Source organism: Salvelinus namaycush, chromosome 2 (assembly GCF_016432855.1).
Source record: "Salvelinus namaycush isolate Seneca chromosome 2, SaNama_1.0, whole genome shotgun sequence".
NCBI classification, from domain to species: Eukaryota; Metazoa; Chordata; class Actinopteri; order Salmoniformes; family Salmonidae; genus Salvelinus; species Salvelinus namaycush.
In genome coordinates this window covers 78,112,450-78,139,869 of record NC_052308.1, presented here as the reverse complement: position 1 = coordinate 78,139,869, position 27,420 = coordinate 78,112,450, and the positions used below count along the sequence as shown (strand labels likewise).

Below are 27,420 nucleotides of genomic sequence, written 5' to 3'. Positions count from 1 at the left end.
TGTTAGATTGGAGAGATTCTACATTAAACCGAAGAAACCCTCAGATAAAAGGTCAGAAAATAGCTTGAAACTAAACAGGAAGTTACCAACGTATACTATGCCACAGGAGGTTGGTGGCACCTTAATTCGGGAGGACGGGCTCGTGGTAATGGTTGGAGCTGAATCAAGAATCAATGGAATGGTATCAAATACATGGTTTCCATTTGCTCTGTTCCAGCCATTATTATGAGCCGTCAGCAGCCTCCACTGTACTATGCGTATTGATTGACAGGGTTACATGTAATACAAATCTAATTTTATGCACCTGTGTTGAGGGCCATCGTGGCAGATGTGTTGTTGCCTACCCTCACCACCTGGGGACATCCCATCAGGAAGTCCAGTTGTTGAGGGAGGTTTTCAGTCCCAGGGTCCTTAGCTTAGTGATGAGCTTCGTGGGCACTATGGTGTTGAACGCTGAGCTGTGGTCAATGAACAGCATTCTCATGTAGGTGTTTCTTTTGTCCAAGTGGAAAGGACAGTGTGGCGTGCAGTAGCGATTGCGTCCTTTGTGGATCTGTTGTGGTATCTGAATTGGAGTGGGTCCAAAGTGTCTTGGATAATGGTGTTGATGTGAGCCATGACGAGCCTTTCAAAACATTCATGGCTATAGATGTGAATGCTACTGGACAATAGTAATTTAGGTTACCTTTTTTGGGCATAGGGACTATGGTGGTTTGCTTGAAACGTGTAGGTATTTCAGACTGGGTCAGAGAGAGGTTGAAAGTTAAGATTCTTGCAAGCTGCATGCTCTGAGTACATGTTTTTTTCGCTTCTAGTTGAACACGTGACATGCTGTTAGAAATGAGGTCAAACTAATTTCAGTTTTCCTGCATTATAACAAAGTAATTTTGACTTGAGGTACTGGGCCTAGCCTGAAGAGACACCTTGAGACCATCCCATATACGTAGTTAGGGGTCAGAATGGTACGGCTGCATGAGAGTAGTGGATTACATCAGAATGGTACGGCTGCATGAAAGTAGTGGATTACATCAGAATGGTACGGCTGCATGAAAGTAGTGGATTACATCAGAATGGTACGGCTGCATGAAAGTAGTGGATTACATCAGAATGGTACGGCTGTATGAGAGTAATGGATTACATCAGAATGATACGGCTGCATGAGAGTAGTGGATTACATCAGGAAGTATGATTTTGTTGACTTTGTTGCATCAATCCCTAGTGTTGTGGAAAATGACAGAATTAGTCAATCTATCCCATGTTTTACTGCTTAAAGATCAGTCTCGTTATATGCTAGTGTTTTTCTAACCTGATACAAACGTGTCTTTGTGTGACTTAGTCATAAGACTGGGCGTATAGCTAAGATCTGTTAGGTGCGACCGCAGCATGTGAGACATCCCGTGAGTTTACTATCTGCAGGAAGTCAGCTGTGTGGAACCTTGCAGGAAGGAGGAGCACATTATAGTGTGAACTGTGACAAAACGCAGTTATACGGTTGAGCACCCATGCCATCAACCTCGTGCCATCAACCTCGGGCCATCGACCTCGTGCCATCAACCTCGGGCCATCAACCTCGGGCCATCGACCTCGTGCCATCAACCTCGGGCCATCAACCTCGGGCCATCAACCTCGGGCCATCAACCTCGGGCCATCTTAATATGCACAGACAAAATCGACCAATCGCCTTTTACACTGTTCAGCCCGTTTCCACACATCTGCTAAATTGCCACGTAGACAAGAGGTTGTACTGTGTCTATTAAAAAAAAGACCCGACTATGTTTGTTAAGCTTTCAACTCTAAACCGTTCTTGGTGATGGGTGATTGCTTCATTGTTGCAAATCTTATAATAAAGTTGTTGTAAGAGGAATCTGCAGTCTCTCTTTTTCTATAGAATTGCTACCACACTAGTTAGCCATAACCTTGTTTGGTAGCTATTTATGAAATGGCAGAGCAGCAGCACACAAGCCTAAGATCACCATGCGGAATGCCAAGCATCGGCTGGAGTGGTGTAAAGCTCACCGCCATTGGACTCTGGAGCAGTGGAAACACGTTCTCTGGAGTTATGAATCACACTGCATCATCTGGCAGTCTGACGGATGAATCTGGGTTTGGCAGATGCCAGGAGAACACTACCTGACCCAATGCATTGTGCCAACTGTAAAGTTTGGTGGAGGAGGAATAATGGTCTCGGTCTGTTTTTCATGGTTCGGGCCCCTTAGCGTTAAGATTTCCCTTCACTGGAACTACAGCATACAATGACATTCTAGACAATTCTGTGCTTTAAACTTTGTGGGAGCCATTTCCTGTTTCAGCATGACAATGCCCCCGTGCACAAAGAGTGTTGATTTTGTCCACCCACACCAGATGCAATCGGGAGACGCAGGTTTAAATATCAAAACAAACTGAACCAACTATATTAATTTGGGGACAGGTCGAATTTAGCTAGCTTGCTGTTGCTAGCTAATTTGTCCTTATCTAATTTGTCCTGGGAAACAATGTGTATTTAAGGTTAAATAACAACCCACGGTCCTCTACTTCGACAATTAATCCACCGATAAAAGGGTACACTGAGTTAGTTTCCAGTAATCTCTCCTCCTTCAGGCTTCGTCGGACTTTATATGGCGGTTTACAACCAACTTTAATGTGCATTACCACAACCGACTGGACTGGAGTGTGGACCTCAGTTCATCTTTCAATCACCCACGTGGGTATATGCTCCTAAAAACCAATGAGGAGATGGGAGAGGCGGGACTTGCAGCGCTAAAACAGAATCAAGTTCTATTTTAGCGCCTGGCTACGCAGACGCTCGTTGACTCACGCAAGCAGTGTGGGTGCAATGATTGAATTAGATGTGTACATTTATTTTGCAACGCTCGCGCATGTTACATGCTGACCACACCGCTCGCGCATGTTACATGCTGAGCACACCACTCGCGCATGTTACATGCTGAGCACACCACTCGCGCATGTTACATGCTGACCTCACCGCTCGCGCATGTTACATGCTGACCACACCGCTCGCGCATGTTACATGCTGACCACACCGCTCGCGCATGTTACATGCTGACCACACCGCTCGCGCATGTTACATGCTGACCACACCGCTCGCGCATGTTACATGCTGACCACACCGCTCGCGCATGTTACATGCTGACCACACCGCTCGCGCATGTTACATGCTGACCACACCGCTCGCGCATGTTACATGCTGACCACACCGCTCGCGCATGTTACATGCTGACCACACCGCTCGCGCATGTTACATGCTGACCACACCGCTCGCGCATGTTACATGCTGACCACACCGCTCGCGCATGTTACATGCTGACCACACCGCTCGCGCATGTTACATGCTGACCACACCGCTCGCGCATGTTACATGCTGACCACACCGCTCGTGCACCATAGCGCGCATTCATACCCTAATAGAACATGACTCAAGTAAAAGTGAGTCACCCAGTAAAATACTACTTGAGTAAAAGTCAAAGTATTTGGTTTTAAATACACTTAAGTATCAAAAGTAAAAGTATAAATCATTTCAAATTACTTCTATTAGGCAATCCAAACAGCACAATTTTCTTGTTTATTTATTTATTTACAGCTAGCCAGGGGCACACTCAGACATTTACAAATGAAGAATTTGTGTTTAGTGAGTCCTCCAGATCACAGGCAGTAGAGATGGTGTGTGAATTGAACCGTTTGAGTTCTTCTGGGTGTCAGGGAAAATGTAAGGAGTAAAAAGTACATTCTTTTCTTTTGGAATGTAGTGGAGTAAAAGTAAAAGTTGTCAAAAATATTAATAGTAAAGTACAGATACCCCCAAAATACAACTTCAGTAGTACTTTAAAGTATCTTTACTTAAGTACTTTACACCACTGGTAAATTCACTGCATAAATTAAGTTTGGAGCTGTATACAAATCGTCAGTCTTATCAAATACATTTCCAAGTAAGAATTAAAAAGTTTAGAAGTGTTAAAAAAATTATAATAATTGAATTAAGGGCAGGACATATGCAAGGCACTTGATCACGTATCAAAAACCATTTGGAATGTGATATTCTTCTTATGGTCATGATCGTACAGGTAAATACTCTCTCACACACACACACACAGAGAGTAGGAGACAGTCAACTTCTCATCCAATAGAGGCAACCAATAAAGTACAATTGATCAATTTGAAAGGGATCAATAATTATAATTGATCAAAGTCTAATTGATCAAGCAAATGTATATAATAATATATTAATACATAAGAAGAACATTTAAAAACAAAGTTGCAATAGTCTAAGTATCTCCCCAGTCTAAGAATATGTATTAGACACGTCCTATACCAGATAGAGCCCTAAATCAAAACAGATAGGTATTAGACATACAGTAATATCTCTTTGGACAGGCTAAGTGCTATTTCCTCCATATTGCTTACACCTATCCACACACACTGACTCAGGTGACTCAGGTTTCCCAATCCTGGTCCGGGGGAACCAAGGTGGTGCACATGTTTTGTTTTTAGTTTAATTCAACTTATCATCAAGCATTTGGTTGAATCAGGTTTGTGAGTGCGAGGGCAAAAACAAAAATGTGCCCCCAGGACCAGGATTGGGACACACTGGGGTAGGGGCCTGGAAAGGATTTGGAATTTTGATTTGGAACACAAACAGGAAGTTAAGTGCTGAAGGGGTGGGGCTTCTTTCCTTACATCACTTCCTGAGAAGTGATTTCCCCTCCTCCAGTTCCTCTGTTTACGTTGGCTCTGAAGGGGTTAACACACAGAGCAAATGTGTTAAAACAGACCCAGGATAAAGGTAGTGTGTGTGTGTGTGTTAGCTGTTCCTGTAAACTTCCAGTCATTGTGCTAACGCTAGTTAGCAATGGGCCAGAAACGACCTTCAAACTGCACACAGAGACATTCAAATGTCCATTAGTGAAAGAAACCACAAAACCTACTCTAGACTTGATCAGTGTCTACAGATAACTTCAACAACATAAGTCTTTATAAAAGCTACAAGATGAAACCGATCACACAGCAGCATCTTCAAAGTGGAAAAGCATAAGAGATCGGTTCTCATGCTTGGTTAAAAAAAAGGGGTTGACAACCTGTCAACTGCTTGACAGCCAATCAATGGGAGGGACATTCATGGCCACCACTGTACCCTGATTGGTCCAGATCCATACCAATCATTCTGATTTCAGTGTCAGGGTCCGTTGACTTGAGTGTAATTGGTGCACTCAGCAGTGATTGGTTCAGGACAGCATTAAAAAATATATATATCACGGTTCTCGTCCGTGATTGGTTGGTTGTAGTGTCAGTCACTGAGTGTTACCCGATAGGATGGTTAGTGCCGCCTCCACACTGGCGGTGTGTCTAAAATCCGGCAGGTCTGCTGCCAACAGGACCTCCAAGACCGAATACTGAGAGAGAGAGACAGAGACGAGACAGAGGGAAGAGAAGAGACAGAGAAGAGATGCAATCAGTCTGATTATACTTCATCATTGGTAGTCAACCAATGTACCTGCAGGCCAGAACACACCCAGTCAGTCAGTACCTGCAGGCCAGAACACACCCAGTCAGTCAGTACCTGCAGGCCAGAACACACCCAGTCAGTCAGTACCTGCAGGCCAGAACACACCCAGTCAGTCAGTACCTGCAGGCCAGAACACACCCAGTCAGTCAGTACCTGCAGGCCAGAACACACCCAGTCAGTCAGTACCTGCAGGCCAGAACACACCCAGTCAGTCAGTACCTGCAGGCCAGAACACACCCAGTCAGTCAGTACCTGCAGGCCAGAACACACCCAGTCAGTCAGTACCTGCAGGCCAGAGAAGACGAGTCCGACCCCTCGTAGTTTGAACTGTCGTAGCAGGTCCCTGAGCTCGTTGACAACTGTATAGTCTACAGTATTGACATGATGACAGTCCAGGACCACTGACCTAGGAGGAGAGGCTGAGGGAGACAGCGAGGGGGGAGAGGAGAGAAGGCGGGTGGGAGAGAGAGGCAAGCACAAGAGGAGGACAGATTAGTCTCCCTAGGCAGACGGATTGCCTCCCACATTAACAATGTTCCAGCATTCCAGAATACACACACTCTCTTACCCTGTAGTGCCTGAGTGTATAGGACAGTGTTGAGGTACTCTGTGGAGGGGAAACTGAGTCCACTATCCAACTCCATCACCAGAACACCATGATCACACACCTGTACACACACACAAACCTGTACACACAGAGAGAACACACACCTGCTACACACACACACACGCACTCACACACACCTGTTACACACACACAGCCCATAGTATTATACACACACACACACACACAAATGAATGCACACACACACACATTACCTTTATGCTGGGCCTGGCTACATTGTAGAGCAGCATGAGTCCAGAAACAACTACACCTCCCACAATGCCGTACTGCACCTCCCAGAAACTCAACAGGAAGGTGGTCAGGAACGGCACCAGGTCAAGCTCTAAGACACACACACACACACATAGATTTTAAATACACACTGACACACAAAGGATGTAAAAACTGTGAGACAAACACATACACACAGATTTAAAACACACAAACATACACACTACTCACTGCGTATCCTCCAGAACTGTATGACGACACGGTAGTCGACCATGGGAGCCACAGCACAGATGATGACTGCTGCCAGAGAGGCTTTAGGGATGTAGTAGAATGCTGGCATCAGGAAGGCCAGGGACAACAGCACTACCACACCTAAACACCAGACAGATACCACACATTACAGTATACTAACTAATAAACAATACACTACCACACCTAAACACCAGACAGATACCACACATTACAGTATACTAACTACTAAACAATACACTACCACACCTCAACACCAGACAGATACCACACATTAATTACAGTATACTAACTAATAAACAATACACTACCACACCTAAACACCAGACAGATACCACACATTACAGTATACTAACTACTAAACAATACACTACCACACCTCAACACCAGACAGATACCACACATTAATTACAGTATACTAACTAATAAACAATACACTACCACACCTAAACACCAGACAGATACCACACATTACAGTATACTAACTACTAAACAATACACTACCACACCTCAACACCAGACAGATACCACACATTAATTACAGTATACTAACTACTAAACAATACACTACCACACCAGACAGATACCACACATTAATTACAGTATACTAACTAATAAACAATACACTACCACACCTCAACACCAGACAGATACCACACATTAATTACAGTACACTAACTACTAAACAATACACTACCACACCAGACAGATACCACACATTAATTACAGTATACTAACTACTAAACAATACACTACCACACCAGACAGATACCACACATTAATTACAGTATACTAACTACTAAACAATACACTACCACACCTAAACACGAGGGGGCGTCAGACAATAATTACAGTATACCAACTACTAAACAATACACTACCACACCAGACAGATACCACACATTAATTACAGTATACTAACTACTACACAATACACTACCACACCTAAACACAAGGGGGCGTCAGACGCTACACAATAATTACAGTATACCAACTACTAAACAATACACTACCACACCAGACAGATACCACACATTAATTACAGTATACTAACTACTAAACAATACACTACCACACCTAAACACCAGACAGATACCACACATTAATTACAGTATACTAACTACTAAACAATACACTACCACACCTAAACACCAGACAGATACCACACATTAATTAAAGTATGCCGGGGCGGCATAGTAACCAGAAGGTTGGACTAGTAACAGGAAGGTTGCAAGATCAAATCCCCGAGCTGACAAGGTAAAAATCTGTCGTTCTGCCCCTGAACAAGGTAGTTAACCCACCGTTCCTAGGCCGTCATTAAGAGAAAGAAAGAGAGAGAGAAATGGGAGGGAAATTTTTTATTCTGTCTTACCAGTGACTATGCCTCCGGCTGGTGTACACACCCCTGTCTGGGAGTTCACCGCAGTCCTGAACATGGGCAGATTATACATTAGTGTGTATAACACACACACAGGAAAAATGACACACACACATTAGTGATGTCAGTATCGTGACACTCCGACACCAGATTTTTCAGGGCAAAAAATAAAACATGAAGCAGACGAAACTCCTTTAAAACCTACTTTTGTAACATATTGTGTGGTATAACTTGCAAAATAAACAAATGTGATTCTGGGTGACAACATCAGGCTGTTTGTTTCCAACATTAGGACTGTTTCAAGAGCTTCAGTCCGCTTCATGTTGTGTTTCCTTACTTCCTAGTATCGCCACACTGGTGTCATGGCAACACTAATGCACACACACCTTCCGAAGCTTCCTGTGACCGGATAGGCTGAGACGAAGGATCCCATAATGTTGGTTAGACCAATAGCAAACAGTTCCTGGTTGGCATCGATCCTATAGTCATTCTGACTGGCTGGGGATTCAAATCAAATGCAACTTTATTCAAAGTGCATTTAAACTCACTTAACAGCAAAGAAGATGAAGAAACAGAATAATTATGCAAATAAGTTAAATATACAGATTTGAGATATTCCATCCTCAAAGTGACTTCTCTGGTCAAATAAATAACAAATAAACATTTAACAACACACATTGGTACAGAAAGAGCACACCAGCAACATGGCACAAACACACACACACACAGACACACCGAAGGCTCTCACCGAAGGCTTTAGCAATGGCAATGCTCTCCAGTACTCCCATGAAGGGGATGACAGCCAGCCCTCCTCCAAAATCCTAACACGGGATTGGTCAGAAGGGGTTTTCAATCACTCATATCTGAAATGTGATTGGACAACGGGGTTCTAATGACTAATTACTGTTCCCTGATTGGCTTAGCATACTGACCAAGAGCGACTGGGGACCTTTGCTGTAATAGCTACTTTTCACTGTAACCTAATTGGAAAACACAATACTATCACAACTCAACACTGTGACAACTCAACACTGTAATATCATTGGTTCAGCTCACTCTCCCCAACGGTGATAGCAACTAAATTCCGTAATATAATTGGTTGACACCCACTCTCCAGTGTCAACTCTGTATCCCTAGTGGTCTGTCCCCCTGTCACTCCCCCACTCTGTATCCCTATTGGTCTGTCCCCCTGTCACTCCCCTACTCTGTATCCCTATTGGTCTGTCCCCCTGTCACTCCCCCACTCTGTATCCCTATTGGTCTGTCCCCCTGTCACTCCCCCACTCTGTATCCCTATTGGTCTGTCCCCCTGTCACTCCCCAACTCTGTATCCCTAGTGGTCTGTCCCCCTGTCACTCCCCCACTCTGTATCCCTATTGGTCTGTCCCCCTGTCACTCCCCTACTCTGTATCCCTATTGGTCTGTCCCCCTGTCACTCCCCCACTCTGTATCCCTATTGGTCTGTCCCCCTGTCACTCCCCCACTCTGTATCCCTATTGGTCTGTCCCCCTGTCACTCCCCCACTCTGTATCCCTAGTGGTCTGTCCCCCTGTCACTCCCCCACTCTGTATCCCTATTGGTCTGTCTCCCCCATCACTCACCTCTACGATCTCTCCGAAGCTGATGCCGGTACCGTTGGGCGTTGTCTCGGAGAGGGGAGGGGCTCTGAACGGCGGCAGGCCCTGGGACGCTTTCCCGGTAATGGTGAAGATCGGTGAGCCTATCGCGTTCCACGAGAACGCCACAAAGGACGCCGCCACTACGACCAACGCATTACGCACTGAGGTGGCGAGACGCACATTATACTCTCACACACACACACACACACACACACACACACACACACACACACACACACACACACACACACACACACACACACACACACACACACACACACACACACACACACACACACACACACACACACACACACACACCCAGGTACTGACCGGTAGCGATGCCCCAGACCAGAGTGTGAGCGGCCCTGGTGAGGGGGGCGTCCTGTTCTGACGGGGGTTCCAGGGTACTCTTCATCCACTGCAACGTCACCAGCAGACACAGACAAAGCAGACCTAGAACCACATCTCCTATCCTACACACACACATTACAACGATATTAAACACACACATTACAAAGATATTACACACATGTTACAACAATATTACACACACACACACACACGTTACAACGATATTACACACACACACACGTTACAACGATATTACACACACACACGTTACAACGATATTACACACACACGTTACAACGATATTACACACACACACACACACGTTACAACGATATTACACACACACGTTACAACGATATTACACACACACACGTTACAACTATATTACACACACACACGTTACAACGATATTACACACACACACGTTACAACGATATTACACACACACACGTTACAACTATATTACACACTCACGTTACAACGATATTACACACACACGTTACAACGATATTACACACACACACACACGGTACAACGATATTACACACACACGTTACAACGATATTACACACACACACACACGTTACAACGATATTACACACGTTACAACGATATTACACACACACGTTACAACGATATTACACACACACACACGTTACAACGATATTACACACGTTACAACGATATTACACACACACACACACACACGTTACAACGATATTACACACACACACGTTGTAGACCTGTCCTCTACTCAACCTGGTCTCAGGTATCCTGTAGGTGTAGACCTGTCCTCTACTCTACCTGGTCTCAGGTATCCTGTAGGTGTAGACCTGTCCTCTACTCTACCTGGTCTCAGGTATCCTGTAGGTGTAGACCTGTCCTCTACTCTACCTGGTCTCAGGTATCCTGTTGAAGGTGTAGACCTGTCCTCTACTCTACCTGGTCTCAGGTATCCTGTAGGTGTAGACCTGTCCTCTACTCTACCTGGTCTCAGGTATCCTGTAGGTGTAGACCTGTCCTCTACTCTACCTGGTCTCAGGTATCCTGTAGGTGTAGACCTGTCCTCTACTCTACCTGGCCTCAGGTATCCTGTTGAAGGTGTAGACCTGTCCTCTACCTGGTCTCAGGTATCCTGTAGGTGTAGACCTGTCCTCTACTCTACCTGGCCTCAGGTATCCTGTAGGTGTAGACCTGTCCTCTACTTTACCTGGCCTCAGGTATCCTGTAGAAGGTGTAGTAGACCTGCAGGAAGAACTCATGAGGTATGTCCTTCAGTCCCAGCACATTCTGGAGACAAAACAAAACTGGATTAACACTTTCCTCACACAGGGATGGGGTGTGTGTGTGTGTGTGTGTGTGTCTTACCTTGACTTGACCGAAGCCTATGGTTACCGCAGCAGCACAGGTGAAGCCTTTGATCACCGGAAAGGAGATGAAGTCCAGAAGAAACCCTGAAACCAGAAATAATCCAGAACCACGACATTGATCCAGAACCACGACGTTGATCTAGAACCAGACCTACGACGTTGATCCAGAACCAGACCTACTACGTTGATCTAGAACCAGACCTACGACGTTGATCCAGAACCAGACCTACGACGTTGATCCAGAACCAGACCTACGACGTTGATCCAGAACCAGACCTACGACGTTGATCCAGAACCAGACCTACGACGTTGATCCAGAACCAGACCTAGGACGTTGATCCAGAACCAGACCTAGGACGTTGATCCAGAACCAGACCTACGACGTTGATCCAGAACCAGACCTACGACGTTGATCCAGAACCAGACCTACGACGTTGATCCAGAACCAGACCTACGACGTTGATCCAGAACCAGACCTAGGACGTTGATCCAGAACCAGACCTACGACGTTGATCCAGAACCAGACCTACGACGTTGATCTAGAACCAGACCTACGACGTTGATCCAGAACCAGACCTACGACGTTGATCCAGAACCAGACCTAGGACGTTGATCCAGAACCAGACCTACGACGTTGATCTAGAACCAGACCTACGACGTTGATCCAGAACCAGACCTACGACGTTGATCCAGAACCAGACCTACGACGTTGATCCAGAACCAGACCTACGACGTTGATCCAGAACCAGACCTACGACGTTGATCCAGAACCAGACCTACGACGTTGATCCAGAACCAGACCTACGACGTTGATCCAGAACCAGACCTACTACGTTGATCCAGAACCAGACCTACGACGTTGATCCAGAACCAGACCTACGACGTTGATCCAGAACCAGACCTACGACGTTGATCCAGAACCAAACCTACCACGTTGATCTAGAACCAGACCTGCGACGTTGATCCAGAACCAGACCTGCGACGTTGATCCAGAACCAGACCTGCGACGTTGATCCAGAACCAGACCTGCGACGTTGATCCAGAACCAGACCTACGACGTTGATCCAGAACCAGACCTACGACGTTGATCCAGAACCAGACCTACGACGTTGATCCAGAACCAGACCTACGACGTTGATCCAGACCTACTACGTTGATCCAGAACCAGACCTAGGACGTTGATCCAGAACCAGACCTACTACGTTGATCTAGAACCAGACCTACTACGTTGATCTAGAACCAGACCTACGACGTTGATCTAGAACCAGACCTACGACGTTGATCCAGAACCAGACCTATGACGTTGATCCAGAACCAGACCTAGGACGTTGATCCAGAACCAGACCTAGGACGTTGATCCAGAACCAGACCTACGACGTTGATCCAGAACCAGACCTACGACGTTGATCCAGAACCAGACCTACGACGTTGATCCAGAACCAGACCTACGACGTTGATCCAGAACCAGACCTACGACGTTGATCCAGAACCAGACCTACGACGTTGATCCAGAACCAGACCTACGACGTTGATCCAGAACCAGACCTACTACGTTGATCCAGAACCAGACCTACGACGTTGATCTAGAACCAGACCTACGACGTTGATCCAGACCTACGACGTTGATCTAGAACCAGACCTACGACGTTGATCCAGAACCAGACCTACGACGTTGATCCAGAACCAGACCTACCACGTTGATCCAGAACCAGACCTACGACGTTGATCCAGAACCAGACCTACGACGTTGATCCAGAACCAGACCTACGACGTTGATCCAGAACCAGACCTACGACGTTGATCCAGAACCAGACCTACGACGTTGATCCAGAACCAGACCTACGACGTTGATCCAGAACCAGACCTACGACGTTGATCCAGAACCAGACCTACGACGTTGATCCAGAACCAGACCTACGACGTTGATCCAGAACCAGACCTACGACGTTGATCCAGAACCAGACCTACGACGTTGATCCAGAACCAGACCTACGACGTTGATCCAGAACCAGACCTACTACGTTGATCCAGAACCAGACCTACGACGTTGATCTAGAACCAGACCTACGACGTTGATCTAGAACCAGACCTACGACGTTGATCCAGACCTACGACGTTGATCTAGAACCAGACCTACGACGTTGATCCAGAACCAGACCTACGACGTTGATCCAGAACCAGACCTACCACGTTGATCTAGAACCAGACCTACGACGTTGATCCAGAACCAGACCTGCGACGTTGATCCAGAACCAGACCTACGACGTTGATCCAGAACCAGACCTACGACTTTGATCCAGAACCAGACCTACGACGTTGATCCAGAACCAGACCTACAACGTTGATCCAGAACCAGACCTACCACGTTGATCTAGAACCAGACCTACGACGTTGATCCAGAACCAGACCTACCACGTTGATCCAGAACCAGACATACGATGTTGATCTAGAACCAGACCTACGACGTTGATCCAGAACCAGACATACGACGTTGATCTAGAACCAGACATACGACATTGATCTAGAACCAGACCTACGCCGTTGATCTAGAACCAGACCTACAACGTTGATCTAGAACCAGAACTATGAGGGTGATCTAGAACCAGAAGTGATCTAGAACCAGAGTGATCTAGAACCAGAAGTGATCTAGAACCAGAACTATGAAGACAATCTACAACTGGAACTATTATTTCTCCCCTACCCAGACGTAGTAGAGCCATGGCGGTCTGTATGGTTCCACAGAGCAGGCTGAGGAGGACGGCTCGGACCGGGTCTCCCCCCACGTAGGAGGCACACAGCAGGGACATGATGGCAGTAGGACCCAGGGTTACATCCTTGGAGGTTCCCAGAAACGTATAGATGAACCCACCCATGAAGGCTGAGTACAAGCCGTACTGTAGAGAGGGGGATAATTTGACTTAAAGGAAGTAGAGAGAGAGAGAACACTTCCAAACCTCCTGCCAAATGTATAACCATATTAGAGACACATATTTCCTTCAGATTACACAGACCCACAAATAATTTGAAAACAAATCCAATTTTGATAAACTCCCATATCTACTGGGTGAAATACCACAGTGAGCAATCAGTCGCAAGATTTGAGACCTGTTGCCACAAGAAAAGGGCAACCAGTGAAAAACAAACATTGTAAATACAACCCATATTTATTTATTTTCCATTTTGTACTTTAACTATTTGCACATTACTGTATACAGACATAACATTTGAAATGTTTATTATTTTGGAACATGTGTGAGTGTAATGTTTACTGTTAGTTTTTATTGTTTATTTCACGTTTGTTTATCCATTTCACTTGCTTTGGCAATGTAAACACATGATTCCCATGCCAATAAAGCCATTTGAATTAAGAGACAGAGAGAGAGACAGAGACAGAGAGAGAGAGAGACAGAGAGACAGAGAGCGAGAGAGAGCAGGGTAGGAAACACAAAGAAAGAGAGGAGAAGTGAGGGGGATTGTAGGAGGAAATGTAGAAGAGTGTTATGTCAGGTAGCAGGTAAAAGAATCCCCAAGGTAAAGCTGTAGTGTACTAAAACACGAGAGGACTTGATGACTATGGTCTACCTATTACCTAAACTACTCCCCCATAGGGCTCCGGTCAAAAGTAGTGCACTATATAGGGAATAGGGTGCCATTTGGGATGCACCCTGAGGTCTATAAAGCTATATGATCCAATAACATGTTCAACATTACACTCAACTATGCTTACTGTGAGGAGTTGGGAAATGTAACACAGGTGTGCCAAAAGTTGAGCAAGACAACACTAGAAACAGCATGTGATCCTTCTGGCGTGAGAGGCCTTGTCCCAGAGATATAGCAGGTACTTCTACTACCACTCATCAGTACAGGTAGGCCTAACTATTTAACCCTGATGCCTCCCTCTCACCTGTACAGACAAACCCCCGCCCCAGCCCCTCCCTCTCACCTGTACAGACAAACCCCCGCCTCTGGCCCCTCCCTCTCACCTGTACAGACAAACCCCCGCCCCAGCCCCTCCCTCTCACCTGTACAGACAAACCCCCGCCCCCAGCTCCTCCCTCTCAACTGTACAGACAAACCCCCGCCCCCAGCTCCTCCCTCTCACCTGTACAGACAAACCCCGCCCCAGCCCCTTCCTCTCACCTGTACAGATAAACCCCACCCCAGCCCCTCCCTCTCACCTGTACAGACAAACCCTGCCCCCAGCCCCTCCCTCTCACCTGTACAGATAAACCCTGCCCCCAGCCCCTCCCTCTCCTGTACAGATAAACCCCGCCCCCAGCCCCTCCCTCTCAACTGTACAGACTATGGTCTATAGACACTCAGGCCTATGAACTGTGATCCATCGGCTCTCTCACCTGTACAGGTAGGCCGGCCACCTCAGCATAAGCCAGGGCCTGTGGTACGGTGGTTAGACCCACGGTGAGACCTGCTATCAGGTCCATCTGGAGCCAGCTCAGCCTGTACCTGGAGGTGGAGAAAACACAGAAAGACTTGTGTTAGCTCCCCAAGGATTTAGATTGAAAGAGAAAGAGAGAGACAGAGACCAAGACATATTTGAAAGTAAATAAATAATGTTCCGAGAACATGCTTCAATAAGACTTTTAATAACCCTGCTAGCTTAGTTTAGGTTAACTGTTCTGAACTCCCAGCACAGATAAGCATATGAATCTCCATGTGTCCTAAGTATCATTCATGCAAATACATTTATTTTATGGTGGCAAGGCGTCAGTGAGATTCAAATCTATGATCTTCTGTTCTCTATCCATGGAATTAGTCCACTGCGCCACCAGGATGCAGCTAGCATGCCATGTTTTCTTAACTCTTACAAAGCTGGTCATTTTAGTTCATTTAGACCCCATATCAAAGTAATCATCCACTCATTAAGATCAGGGTTGGCCAATCAGTGAGCACGGCCAACAACTGAACATATGTTAAATAATAAAAGGAGTTTTGTTGACGCTGAGAACAGAATGTATGTTTTTAAATAACATTCTTAGAACGTTCTTTGAACTTTAACCTTTTCTTGTGGTTTTTATGGAAGGTTTTCTTAAAGTTCTGAGAACATGACTTTAAATCGAACCATGAGGAAACCTGTAGAAAACGTCATGCTGAAGTACTGACGTTTCCACCGAAGAAACACATGGTTCTCAGAACAGTATGTGCTAGCTGGGCAGCCTTTGTCTCTCATCACCAGAGAAAGAGATGAGGGTGGGACACCTACTTGGGTAACCAGGTGAGGATGGGGAGCCAGGCCTGGAGGGTTCTGTAGGAGCAGCAGGAGGCCATTCTCTCCCCCAGAGAGGACCTGCCAATCTGGGGCCCGGGCCGGTCCACTAGGGGCTCCATCATGTTGCCTGGAACCAGGACGGAACAGGACAGAGGAGGGTCTGTAGTTGGTGAAGGGCCGAACATGAGATGAAAAGGAGGCGGAGAGATGTTAATGCAGACAGAGAGCAGAGTCACAGACAGGCAGGCAGACACACACACAAAGTGCTGACAAGCAGACTTTGAGACTACAGTACACACACACAGGAAAACCATTCCAATGTCTCCATTCCATAGACACACAAACAGGCAAAACCAGGAAGGTACTGTAGGTGGCAGCAGTAGGCCAGGTAGGTTGTGTTTGCTTACCTCAGTCCTCAGGGTGGGTGAGGTTCAAACTCAACTATAATATGACATCCACGTCTTCAAACTCCAACTAGGCAGGTAAAAGACGACAAAACACCAAGAGAATCACCAACGTTCCCAGAACCGTCAGATCTCAAATCATTCTAGAATCCAGAAAGGCAAGATCCTCCCAGTGTGTCTCCATTCCATTTTTGGAATTACTGGTGCACTCACTGTGATAAAAGAACAGAAAGAAAGTAGAAAAGCGGTCAATTAAATCCAGCAATAAAAGCCCATAAAGAACAAAGACAAAGATAGTAAAATAGAGGACATACTGTAGTCTCCTGACAGACTTAAAGGAAAATGGTTTTGCTTGTCAGCAATCGAGTTTAAGATAAGCTACTTTCAAAATACAGAAATCATTCCCGTATGACGTATTCGGCATCATATGGTGATGATGTCTATATTTTGAAAGTTGCTTATCTTAAAAATTGGATTGCTGACTAGCAAAACATTTTGGGAATATGTCAACAATGGACTAATGAAACAAATACTGTGCCAAATGGTCGTTTTTGGGTGGAGTTTTCCTTTAACTATTAAAATCCTACCCACAAGTGTGAGATTTATATCAGGGTGCCAACCAAGATGAACTAGACTGTGAGCTACGTACATTTATCAGTCAGTCTACTGTACTCTACTTTCATGAGTTCTACTGTACTGCCAACAGAGCATGAGCAAAATATTTTTGGCTCACTTATTTATTGAATATATAGTTTCTAAATTCAGTCGAGGCAAAAGAACATACACAGCCTAACATACGTAGATTGATTTAACTATCACCATGCCAACCCACTCCATTTAGAATATACGGCTATGGTATCACCATGCCAACCCACCCCATCCCATTTAGAATATACGGCTATGGTATCACCATGCCAACCCACCCCATCCCATTTAGAATATACAGCTATGGTATCACCATGCCAACCCACCCCATTTAGAATATACGCCATGGTATTACCATGCCAACCCACCTCATCCCATTTAGAATATACAGCTATGGTATCACCATGTCAACCCACCACATCCCATTTAGAATATACGGCTATAGTATCACCATGCCAACCCACCCCATTAAGAATATACGGCTATAGTATCACCATGCCAACCCACCACATCCCATTTAGAATATACGGCTATAGTATCACCATGCCAGCCCACCACATCCCATTTAGAATATACGGCTATGGTATCACCATGCCAACCCACCCCATTAAGAATATACGGCTATAGTATCACCATGCCAACCCACCACATCCCATTTAGAATATACGGCTATAGTATCACCATGCCAGCCCACCACATCCCATTTAGAATATATGGCTATGGCGCTGGTGGGCAAATGTAATATACACAGTCTAGCCATGATCACATGACAATTTGGTTGAAGATCTACTTTACAATTTGGATTCTGGTCTCATACAGTTTTAAATTTGTCATTGGGTTCACAGTCATTTTCATAGCTGCTCAGGCCTCAGGCACACACACACACAGTCAGAATGGTATGTACGGCCTGCACCAGGAAATCCATCACTTCAACTCGTTTGACGGAGTACAAAGCCTACCTCTACTGCTGGGCCAAACTAACATATGCACAGGTAGGTAACACACATTCACACGTCACACTCATCATCACACGTACGCGCGCACACACACACACACACACACACACACACACACACACACACACACACACACACACACACACACACTTAGCATTGCCAAGACCTTACGCACACACACACATATATATATATATATATATATACACTGTACAGACACAGACAGACACACACGGACGGATACACGGACAAACATACTGGGCAGGCAAATACTGACTGGCAATAAAACAATCCAGTGGAATGGACACAAAATGAATTACTTAAATAGACAAACCTATTTCCAGGCGTTCTATTCTTTATGAAACGCCTGTGTTCTTTAATCACAATACATCTGTTCTTTCGTTTACTGACCGCAGCAACTAAGCGAGGTCAGCAACATAATCACTGCAGTCACTTCAAAACCACTTCCCTTAAATTTAACTTGTGCAGATCAAGAAACCGCCTTCCCTAAATGTCACTTGCGTTGAGCAAGAAAATAAAAGAGCGACTTCCGTTGCGTCCACTCTTCTCCGGCAAAACGTAAACACTCCGCCTCATGTGACCACGATCATGTGACCAAAGTGGGCGGGGTTTGAAAAGCTGCGTTTGCGTTGTTTCCGGAAGTAGATCAAATTGATTTTCACACTGCATTTTATACGATCAAGAGAAAACAAGATATTTATTATTTCTAGAGTAATCAGTAAATAGAGGGTAGGCTTAGTTCAATGTAGAATATGTCAATAATGTCAAACAAACACTTTGACGGGAGTGTTTGAGACAAGCTTTATAGAGCTGATGCTATATTTTCTTAAAAAATGAACTCTGCAATTTACTGCAACTGAAAAGATTGTGTTTATGATTTGTAACTTTATGAGACGGATATGGCCGTTGGTCATGATGTGTTAGTTGTGTTGCTGGCGGTAATATGCTGTGTTGGAGAGTGCAAGAAGAGGAATGTTCTTCTGATTATCGGTAAGACTCACTGTTTGCTTTGGGTTAAATTAACTGCAGTTGCTTTCATCAAAGATCCGTGTTGTCACTGCGTGTCACTTATCAATGAGTTCGATCAGATGTATTTGTGAGTTTTTGACATCAGTTCTTCTACTTAGCTACTAGGTCAACACACTTCATCTCTCCCCCCTTCACTCTCTCTCCACTCCCTTCCCCCCTCGCTCTCTCAGCGGACGACGCAGGCTTCGAGACGTCGGTCTATAATAACACCGTGGTCCGTACGCCTCACCTAGCCGCCCTGGGTCGACGCAGCCTGGTGTTCCAGAATGCCTTCACCTCCGTTAGTAGCTGTTCTCCCAGCCGATCCACCATACTGACAGGCCTGCCGCAGGTAGGTGTGTTTGTGTGTGTATAGAGAGAGAAAGTAAGAGCGGGAGAGAGAGGAAAAAGTGTGTGGGGTGTGTTCACCTCCTCCTTATGGGTCCTGGTCAAAAGTAGTGTACTAAATAACAGGGTGCCCTTTGGTACACACTCCTACTTTTTCTTCATGATGCATACAGCAACATAAAGTGGGTACATCCCAGATGGAACACTATACCTTATACAGTACACTACTTTTGACTAGAGCCATATAGGGAATAGGTTGCCTTCCAGGGCAGGTCTAATATTCATCCATTTTGTTTTCCCGTGTTCCTCTGTCCTCAGCATCAGAATGGTATGTACGGCCTGCACCAGGGAGTCCATCACTTCAACTCGTTTGACGGAGTACAAAGCCTACCTCTACTGCTGGGCCAAGCTAACATACGCACAGGTAGGTAACACACATTCACCCTACACACTCATCATCACACGAACACACCCACACTTAGCATTGTCAAGACCTTACACACACACACACACACACACACACACACACACTCATCATCACACGTACGCACACACATTCATGACACGTGCGTGCGTACATGTGTGTTTTGATGGAGTGTACCAGAGTACCAGTTTCCCTATTCCTCCTCCATACAGGGATCATTGGGAAGAAACACGTAGGCCCTGGCCCTGTCTATCCCTTTGACTTCGCCTACACAGAGGAAAACAACTCTGTACTTCAGGTAGAATTATTTAAGCATATTTTATTATTAAAGCATTATTGTTTGTTTAGCGTTATTATGCTATTTTAGGATCTTATTATTTTATGACAATCTATGATTGTAAATTGGTGTATAATTAATAAACAGTTAATCAGCTCAACCAGTAAATTGTACTACTACTACTATTATTACTACTACTACTACTACTACTGCAACTGCTACTACTACTACTATTACTATTACTACTACTATTACTACTACTACTATTACTACTACTACTATTACTACTACTATTACTACTACTACTATTACTCCTGCTACTACTAGGTGGGTCGGAATATCACCCGGATCAAACTACTGGTCAGGAAGTTCTTCCAGACCCAGAGAAAGGAAGAGGAAGAGAGACCGTTCTTCTTGTATCTAGCGTTCCATGACACCCACCGCTGTGGACATTCCCAGCCGCAGTACGGAGCGTTCTGTGAGAAGTTTGGGAACGGCCAGAGTGGAATGGGGAGGATTCCAGATTGGAAGCCAGAATACTACACCCCAGACCAAGTCAAGGTAAGGATTTGGTGCTGCTTCTGTTCTACTCTGTTCTACTCTAATCTATTCTAAGACAGTATATCACTTTCCACCTGCTATTTGAGAGTACTATCATTAATTATTTCATTGAATATAATATCATATGTAATATAACACTTACCCAGGTGCCCCACTTCGTCCCAGACACCCCTGTAGCGAGAGCTGATTTGGCTGCCCAGTACACTACAGTTAGCAGACTGGACCAGGGTAAGAGGAGGGAGAACACACACACCGACATGAATAGAGAGAGGAACACACACACACCGACATGAACAGAGAGCGGAACAAACACACACACCGACATGAACAGAGAGAGGAACAAACACACACACCGACACACACATGCATGCAAGAACACGCACAGACGTGTATATATAAAATCTATTTATTACATAGCTAATACATGACAAGTAAACTTCTCCGCTGTAGGTATTAGTCTGGTTCTACACCATTAATCCATCCGTGGCCGTGTCCCAATACCCACAGCAGCGTACTACATACGTAAACTGCATTCTCATTTGGCCGTTTGATCCAGTAGAATTCACTCGTCTTTTCCCGACTCACGTGTTTGACAACAGCTGATAATCAGATAAATTGACACACTGTACCAAAATGCACTAATGCAATCGCTCATCACATGACCCATTCAGAGTTCTGGTTTCTACATTTCACAAACTATACTGAACAAAAATATAAACGCAACATGCAACAATTTGAAATATTTACAGTTACAGTTCATATAAGGCCCTAAGCTATGGATTTCACATGACTGGGAATACAGATATGCATCTGTTGGTCACATTACCTTAAAAAAAATGGGCCTCAGGAGCTCGTCACGGTATTTCTGTGCATTCAAATTGCCATCGATAAAATGCAATTGTGTTCGTTGTCCGTAGCTTATCCCTGCCCATATCATAACCCCCACGCCACCATGGGGCACTCTGGTCACTACGTATCCTCTACTGTCTTCCATAGGTATTGGTCTGGTGCTGGCTGAGTTGAGGGAGGCTGGTTATGAGAATGACACCTTGGTGATCTACAGCTCTGATAACGGTATCCCTTTCCCCAACGGACGCACCAACCTGTACGGATCAGGCACCGCAGAACCCATGTTGGTGTCATCACCTGAACACAGGGAGAGATGGGGAGGAACCAGCCAGGCCTACGTCAGCCTACTGGGTGAGAGGGAGGGAGAGAGGGGGAGCAGGAGGGAGGGACCAGCCAGGCCTACGTCAGTCTACTGGGTGGGAGGGAGGGAGGGAGGGAGGGAGGGACGGACCAGCCAGGCCTACGTCAGTCTACTGGGTGGGAGGGAGGGACGGACGGACCAGCCAGGCCTACGTCAGTCTACTGGGTGAGAGGGAGGGAGAGAGGGGGAGCAGGAGGGAGGGACCAGCCAGGCCTACGTCAGTCTACTGGGTGGGAGGGAGGGAGGGAGGGACGGACCAGCCAGGCCTACGTCAGTCTACTGGGTGGAGGGAGGGACGGACGGACCAGCCAGGCCTACGTCAGTCTACTGGGTGGGAGGGAGAGAGAGACCAGCCAGGCCTACGTCAGTCTACTGGGTGGGAGGGAGGGACGGACGGACCAGCCAGGCCTACGTCAGCCTACTGGGTGAGAGGGAGGGAGGGACGGACGGACCAGCCAGGCCTGCGTCAGTCTACTGGGTGAGAGGGAAGGAACCTACCTATTTTGGTGTCAGCTTCTGAACACAGAGAAAGATGGGGGCAGAGCAGCCAGGCCTGCGTCAGGTTGAGAGAATGATGGTTGGAGGGAGGGAGAGAGAATGATGGTTGGAGGGAGGGAGAGAGAATGCTGGTTGGAGGGAAGGAGAGAGAATGATGGTTGGAGGGAGAGAAAGAGAATGATGGTTGGAGGGAAGGAGAGAGAATGATGGTTGGAGGGAGAGAAAGAGAATGATGGTTGGAGGGAGAGAGAGAGGAAAAGGTAGGAGGGAAGAAGGCATTGGTGGATTGACTGATAATATCTGGGGAGAATTAATTAATGGATGTGTGGATGTATTTCTTGATGCATGTGTGTAATACCACTGTTTTACCCTTAGGGGGAGACATAACTACCCTTCTACAGTATATGTTAGGGAGATCACCTCAAGGATAGGAGGAAGGAAGGATTTTAAAAGTAATTTAACCACTGTGTTTAAATCTCAATTTGCCTTTCCATGATTCCTCACATCCTCTCTCTCCTCGCCTCTTTCTCAAAGCCCATTGGTGGAGAAGGTCAGAGGGGGAAAACCTTGGATGTTCTCCAATGTGCTTTAAGGAGGCAAGGATATTGGATGTGAGGAGTCACAGGAAGACAAATTGTGATAGAACCTAACCATCGCTCTCCCTCCCTCCAGACATCACCCCCACCTTACTGGACTGGTTCTCCATCCCGTACCCCTCATACTGCCTCCCCGGCACCTCTACCACCCCTGTCAGCCTCACAGGCCGCTCCCTCCTCCCTGCCCTCATCGCTGAACCCTCACCCGCCGCCTGGCACACCGTCTACGCCAGGTAAAACCCTCACCCGCCGCCTGGCACACCGTCTACGCCAGGTAAAACCCTCACCCTCCGCCTGGCACACCGTCTACGCCAGGTACAAAGGAAGGAAGGCACGGTGTGTTAGATGTTGGTGTTATAACCAGTAAACCACTGAGACTATATATAGGGTGGTTTCCCAGACACTGTGATTACACCTACTGTAGTCCTGCACTTAACAGCATGTTCCATGCAGATTCTCCATTGAGAATGATTTTTAGTTCAGGACTAGTTAGAATCTGTGTCCGGGAAACTGGCCCATAGTGTGACTTTCTTTATTTGTGTGTATTAGGTAACACTTTACAGGGTCCTTATTACTGTTTAATTATTATTTCAGTCTAACAAGTATTGTAATTACTCATTACTACACTGTACTTTGGATTATTGCTTTATTTACGTCTTCTTTGTTCTTCCACACTCTCTATGGCAGCCAGTCCCTCCATGAGGTGACCATGTACTACCCTATCCGCTCCATCCACCAGGGGGCGCACCGCCTGCTCCACAACCTCCACTACCGCATGCCCTTCCCCATAGACCAGGACTTCTATGTCTCTCCCACCTTCCAGGACCTGTTGAATAACACCCTGGCCGGACGGCCCACAGGTTGGTTCAAGACCCTGCAACAATACTACTACAGGTACTGGTATAATACTATTATATACACTATTATACTATATTATATAGTATTATATTATACTATATATCTGAATAACACCCTGGCCGGGCGGCCCACAGGCTGGTTCAAGACCCAGCAAAACTACTACTACAGGTACTGTTATAATACTATTATATACACTATTATACTGTATTATATACTATTATATTATACACTATTATACTATATTATACACTATATTATACATTATTATACTATATTATATACTATTATATTACACACTATTATACTATATTATGTATCTGAACAACACCCTGGCCAGGCTGCCCACAAACTGGTTCAAGATTCTGCAACAATACTACAGGTACTTTTTGAAGGAGATCCCTTTATGTATCTGAGTTTTGAGAGGACAGATGTAATTACAGATAGGGAGATAGACATAGAGAGGGGTGTAGAAACCCCAGAGAACCCCCGGCGCTGAGGTGGCGTGTGTGGTTCGGAGTCAGGAGCTTAGACCGATACACCAAACACTATTATACTAGACTATAAACCGGGTACTTTGGGTCCAGGATGCTGATTGGCTGAAACAACAATTCAGTTGTATGTACAGTGCATTCGGGAAAGTATTCAGACCCCTTCACTTTTTCCACATTTTGTTACGTTACTGCCTTATTCTAAAATTGATTACATTGTTTTTTCTCTCATCAATCTACACACAATACCCCATGATGGTAAAGCAAAAACAGGTTTTTAGAAATGTTTTGAATAAAAAACTGATATCACATTTACATAAGTATTCAGACCCTTTACTCATAAAGGCCTGATTGGTGGAGTGCTGCAGAGATGGTTGTCCTTCTGGAAGTTTCTCCCATCTCCACAGAGGAACTCTGGAGCTCTGTCAGAGTGACCATTGGGTTCTTGGTCACCTCCCTGACTAAGGCCCTTCTCCCTGATGGCTCAGTTTGGCCGGGCAGCCAGCTCTAGGAAGAGTCTTGGTGGTTCCAAACTTCTTTAATTTAAGAATGATGGATGCCACTGTTTTCTTGGCGACATCAATGCTGCATAAATGTTTTGGTACCCTTCCCCAGATCTGTGCCTCGACATAATCCTGTCTCGAAGCTCTACGGACAATTCCTTCAACCTCATGGCTTGGTTTTTGCTATGACATGCACTGTCAATTGTGGGACCTTATATAGACAGATGTGTGCCTTTCCAAATCATGTCCAATCAATTGAATTTACCACAGGTGGACTCCAATCAGGTTGTAGAAACATCTCAAGGATGATCAATGGAAACAGAATGGACATGAGCTCAATTTTGAGTCTCATAGAAAAGGGTCTGAATAATTATGTAAATAATGTATCTGTTTTTTATTGGTAATAAATTTGCTAACATTTCTAAAAACCTGTTTTCACTTTGTCATTATGGGGTATTGTGTGTAGATTGAGGATTTTTCTTTATTTAATCCATTTCTATTTATGTTGGTAACCAGTTTATAATAGCAATAAGGCGCCTCAGGGGGGTTGTGGGATTTGTCAATAGACCACACACCTTTGGGCCTTTATAGTATTTGCTTAATTATTCTCTATTATGTAGCGGTACTACTGTTGTCTTCATTACCATAGAAATTAAACTGTACAATATAAAAACTATACACTATAAAGCATCGGAGTCTATATACAATATAAAAGCTATACACTATAAAGCATCAGTCTATATACAATATAAAAACTATACACTATAAAGCATTGGAGTCTATATACAATATAAAAGCTATACAATATAAAATAAAGGGTTCTATATCTATAATACTACTACTACCATAGATATATAATTGATAGAATGGGCTTGGAACCTCTAACCCTGGCAAAACATCTTTCTATGACTACTACAGGGACCGCTGGGAGCTGTTTGACTTGCGGTCGGACCCAGAGGAGACTGTGAACCTGGCTGGGGACCCAGCTCTCGCCCCGGTCCTGGAGAGCCTCAGAGACAGGTTAGTATTACTGTTCTATAGGGATGTTATGGATCGATTATTGTATATGGATATTAAGTAGGGTTGCAAAAATCCGGTAACTTTCCCAAAATTCCCAGGTTTTCCAGAAATCCGGGTTGGAAGATTCCCAAAATCAGGATGAATAAGCAAGAAATATGGAATCCTTCAAACAACATTTCAGGAAAACTTGGGAATTTCGAGAAAGCCAAACCATTTTCCCCTTGGGAGTATTTCTTATGTTATATCTTATGTTATTTGTTATGTTATTTATTTCCTAATGTTATGTTGCCAGGCTGCTGAAGTGGCAGTGGGACACTGGGGATCCGTGGGTCTGTGGACCAGACGCTGTGCTGGAGAACAAACTGGAACCACACTGTCGACCGCTCTACAACGGACTCTGACCGCAACTAGACCACAACTGGACCGCAGCTAGACCACAACTAGACCCTGGTTGATTCACAATCAATCATGTTTATTTTATAAAGCCCTTTTAACATCAGCGGTAGTCACAATGGGCTTCCTAGTTAGCCGGCCTGAACCTCCACAGAGCAATCAGTGCAGAAGAAGAATCCCAGTGGCCAGGAACATCTACCAAGAAAGAAGGAATCTAGGAAGTAAGATGGAGAGGAATCCGGCTCCTACGATGGCCCATCCTTTTCTGGCTGTAACAGGTAGAGGTTAAGAGTACATGTGGCCATTAAGAGTACATGTGGCCATTAAGAGTACATGTGGCCATTAAGAGTACATGTGGCCATTAAGGGGGTACTTGGGGGTTTTGTGCAGCCACAACTGTCTTTATGTTAATGCGAGTTATAACCCACGAGTTATGACTATAGGGCCAGGAGTTTTGACCAGAAACCGCCTCGTGACCTGAACAGGAAGAACTATGGGCTATGATTATGATGACCATCTATGGCTGAAAAACAAATGTGGTATAGCTTCAGTGCAAATGTACTGGATTTCATACAATGTATGTTTTGTATGATTTCAGTTTAACATCTAGATGTTATTGAGATTTTATGTATTTTGTAAAATAAAGTATTTTCTTGCTTC

The 27,420-nt window shown here is 45.2% G+C and overlaps 2 protein-coding genes across 6 annotated transcripts; one reads left to right on the top strand and one right to left on the bottom strand.

The window, feature by feature from the left end:
- Positions 1 to 3,839: 3,839 nt before the first annotated feature.
- LOC120018572 (sodium-independent sulfate anion transporter-like) lies at positions 3,840 to 19,123 on the bottom strand. 4 transcript variants are annotated; one of them, XM_038961788.1, is made up of 17 exons: positions 18,890 to 19,123; positions 16,958 to 17,166; positions 16,545 to 16,710; positions 15,679 to 15,787; positions 14,025 to 14,217; positions 11,322 to 11,407; positions 11,164 to 11,243; positions 9,933 to 10,075; positions 9,582 to 9,760; positions 8,729 to 8,801; positions 8,367 to 8,478; positions 7,975 to 8,030; positions 6,585 to 6,725; positions 6,338 to 6,465; positions 6,087 to 6,186; positions 5,804 to 5,937; positions 3,840 to 5,405 (listed from the first exon to the last, which is right to left on the bottom strand). In XM_038961788.1, the coding sequence occupies exons 3-17, from the start codon at positions 16,670 to 16,672 to the stop codon at positions 5,304 to 5,306; spliced, it is 1,764 nt and encodes a 587-aa protein (XP_038817716.1). In that variant the 5' UTR covers positions 16,673 to 16,710; positions 16,958 to 17,166; positions 18,890 to 19,123; the 3' UTR covers positions 3,840 to 5,303. The 4 variants fall into 4 exon arrangements, 3 of the variants coding, with proteins under 3 accessions (XP_038817716.1, XP_038817729.1, XP_038817723.1); XM_038961801.1 differs by having other exon boundaries at positions 9,582 to 9,739; XM_038961795.1 differs by having other exon boundaries at positions 16,545 to 16,677.
- A 69-nt stretch (positions 19,124 to 19,192) lies between these two features.
- On the top strand, positions 19,193 to 27,420 carry LOC120018827 (N-sulphoglucosamine sulphohydrolase-like). 2 transcript variants are annotated; one of them, XM_038962046.1, is made up of 11 exons: positions 19,193 to 19,566; positions 19,776 to 19,936; positions 20,251 to 20,356; positions 20,569 to 20,654; positions 20,961 to 21,194; positions 21,341 to 21,422; positions 22,191 to 22,394; positions 23,575 to 23,731; positions 24,186 to 24,392; positions 26,266 to 26,367; positions 26,660 to 27,420. In XM_038962046.1, the coding sequence occupies exons 1-11, from the start codon at positions 19,476 to 19,478 to the stop codon at positions 26,766 to 26,768; spliced, it is 1,539 nt and encodes a 512-aa protein (XP_038817974.1). In that variant the 5' UTR covers positions 19,193 to 19,475; the 3' UTR covers positions 26,769 to 27,420. The 2 variants fall into 2 exon arrangements, with proteins under 2 accessions (XP_038817974.1, XP_038817983.1); XM_038962055.1 differs by lacking the exons at positions 26,266 to 26,367; positions 26,660 to 27,420 and having other exon boundaries at positions 23,575 to 23,772; positions 24,186 to 24,280.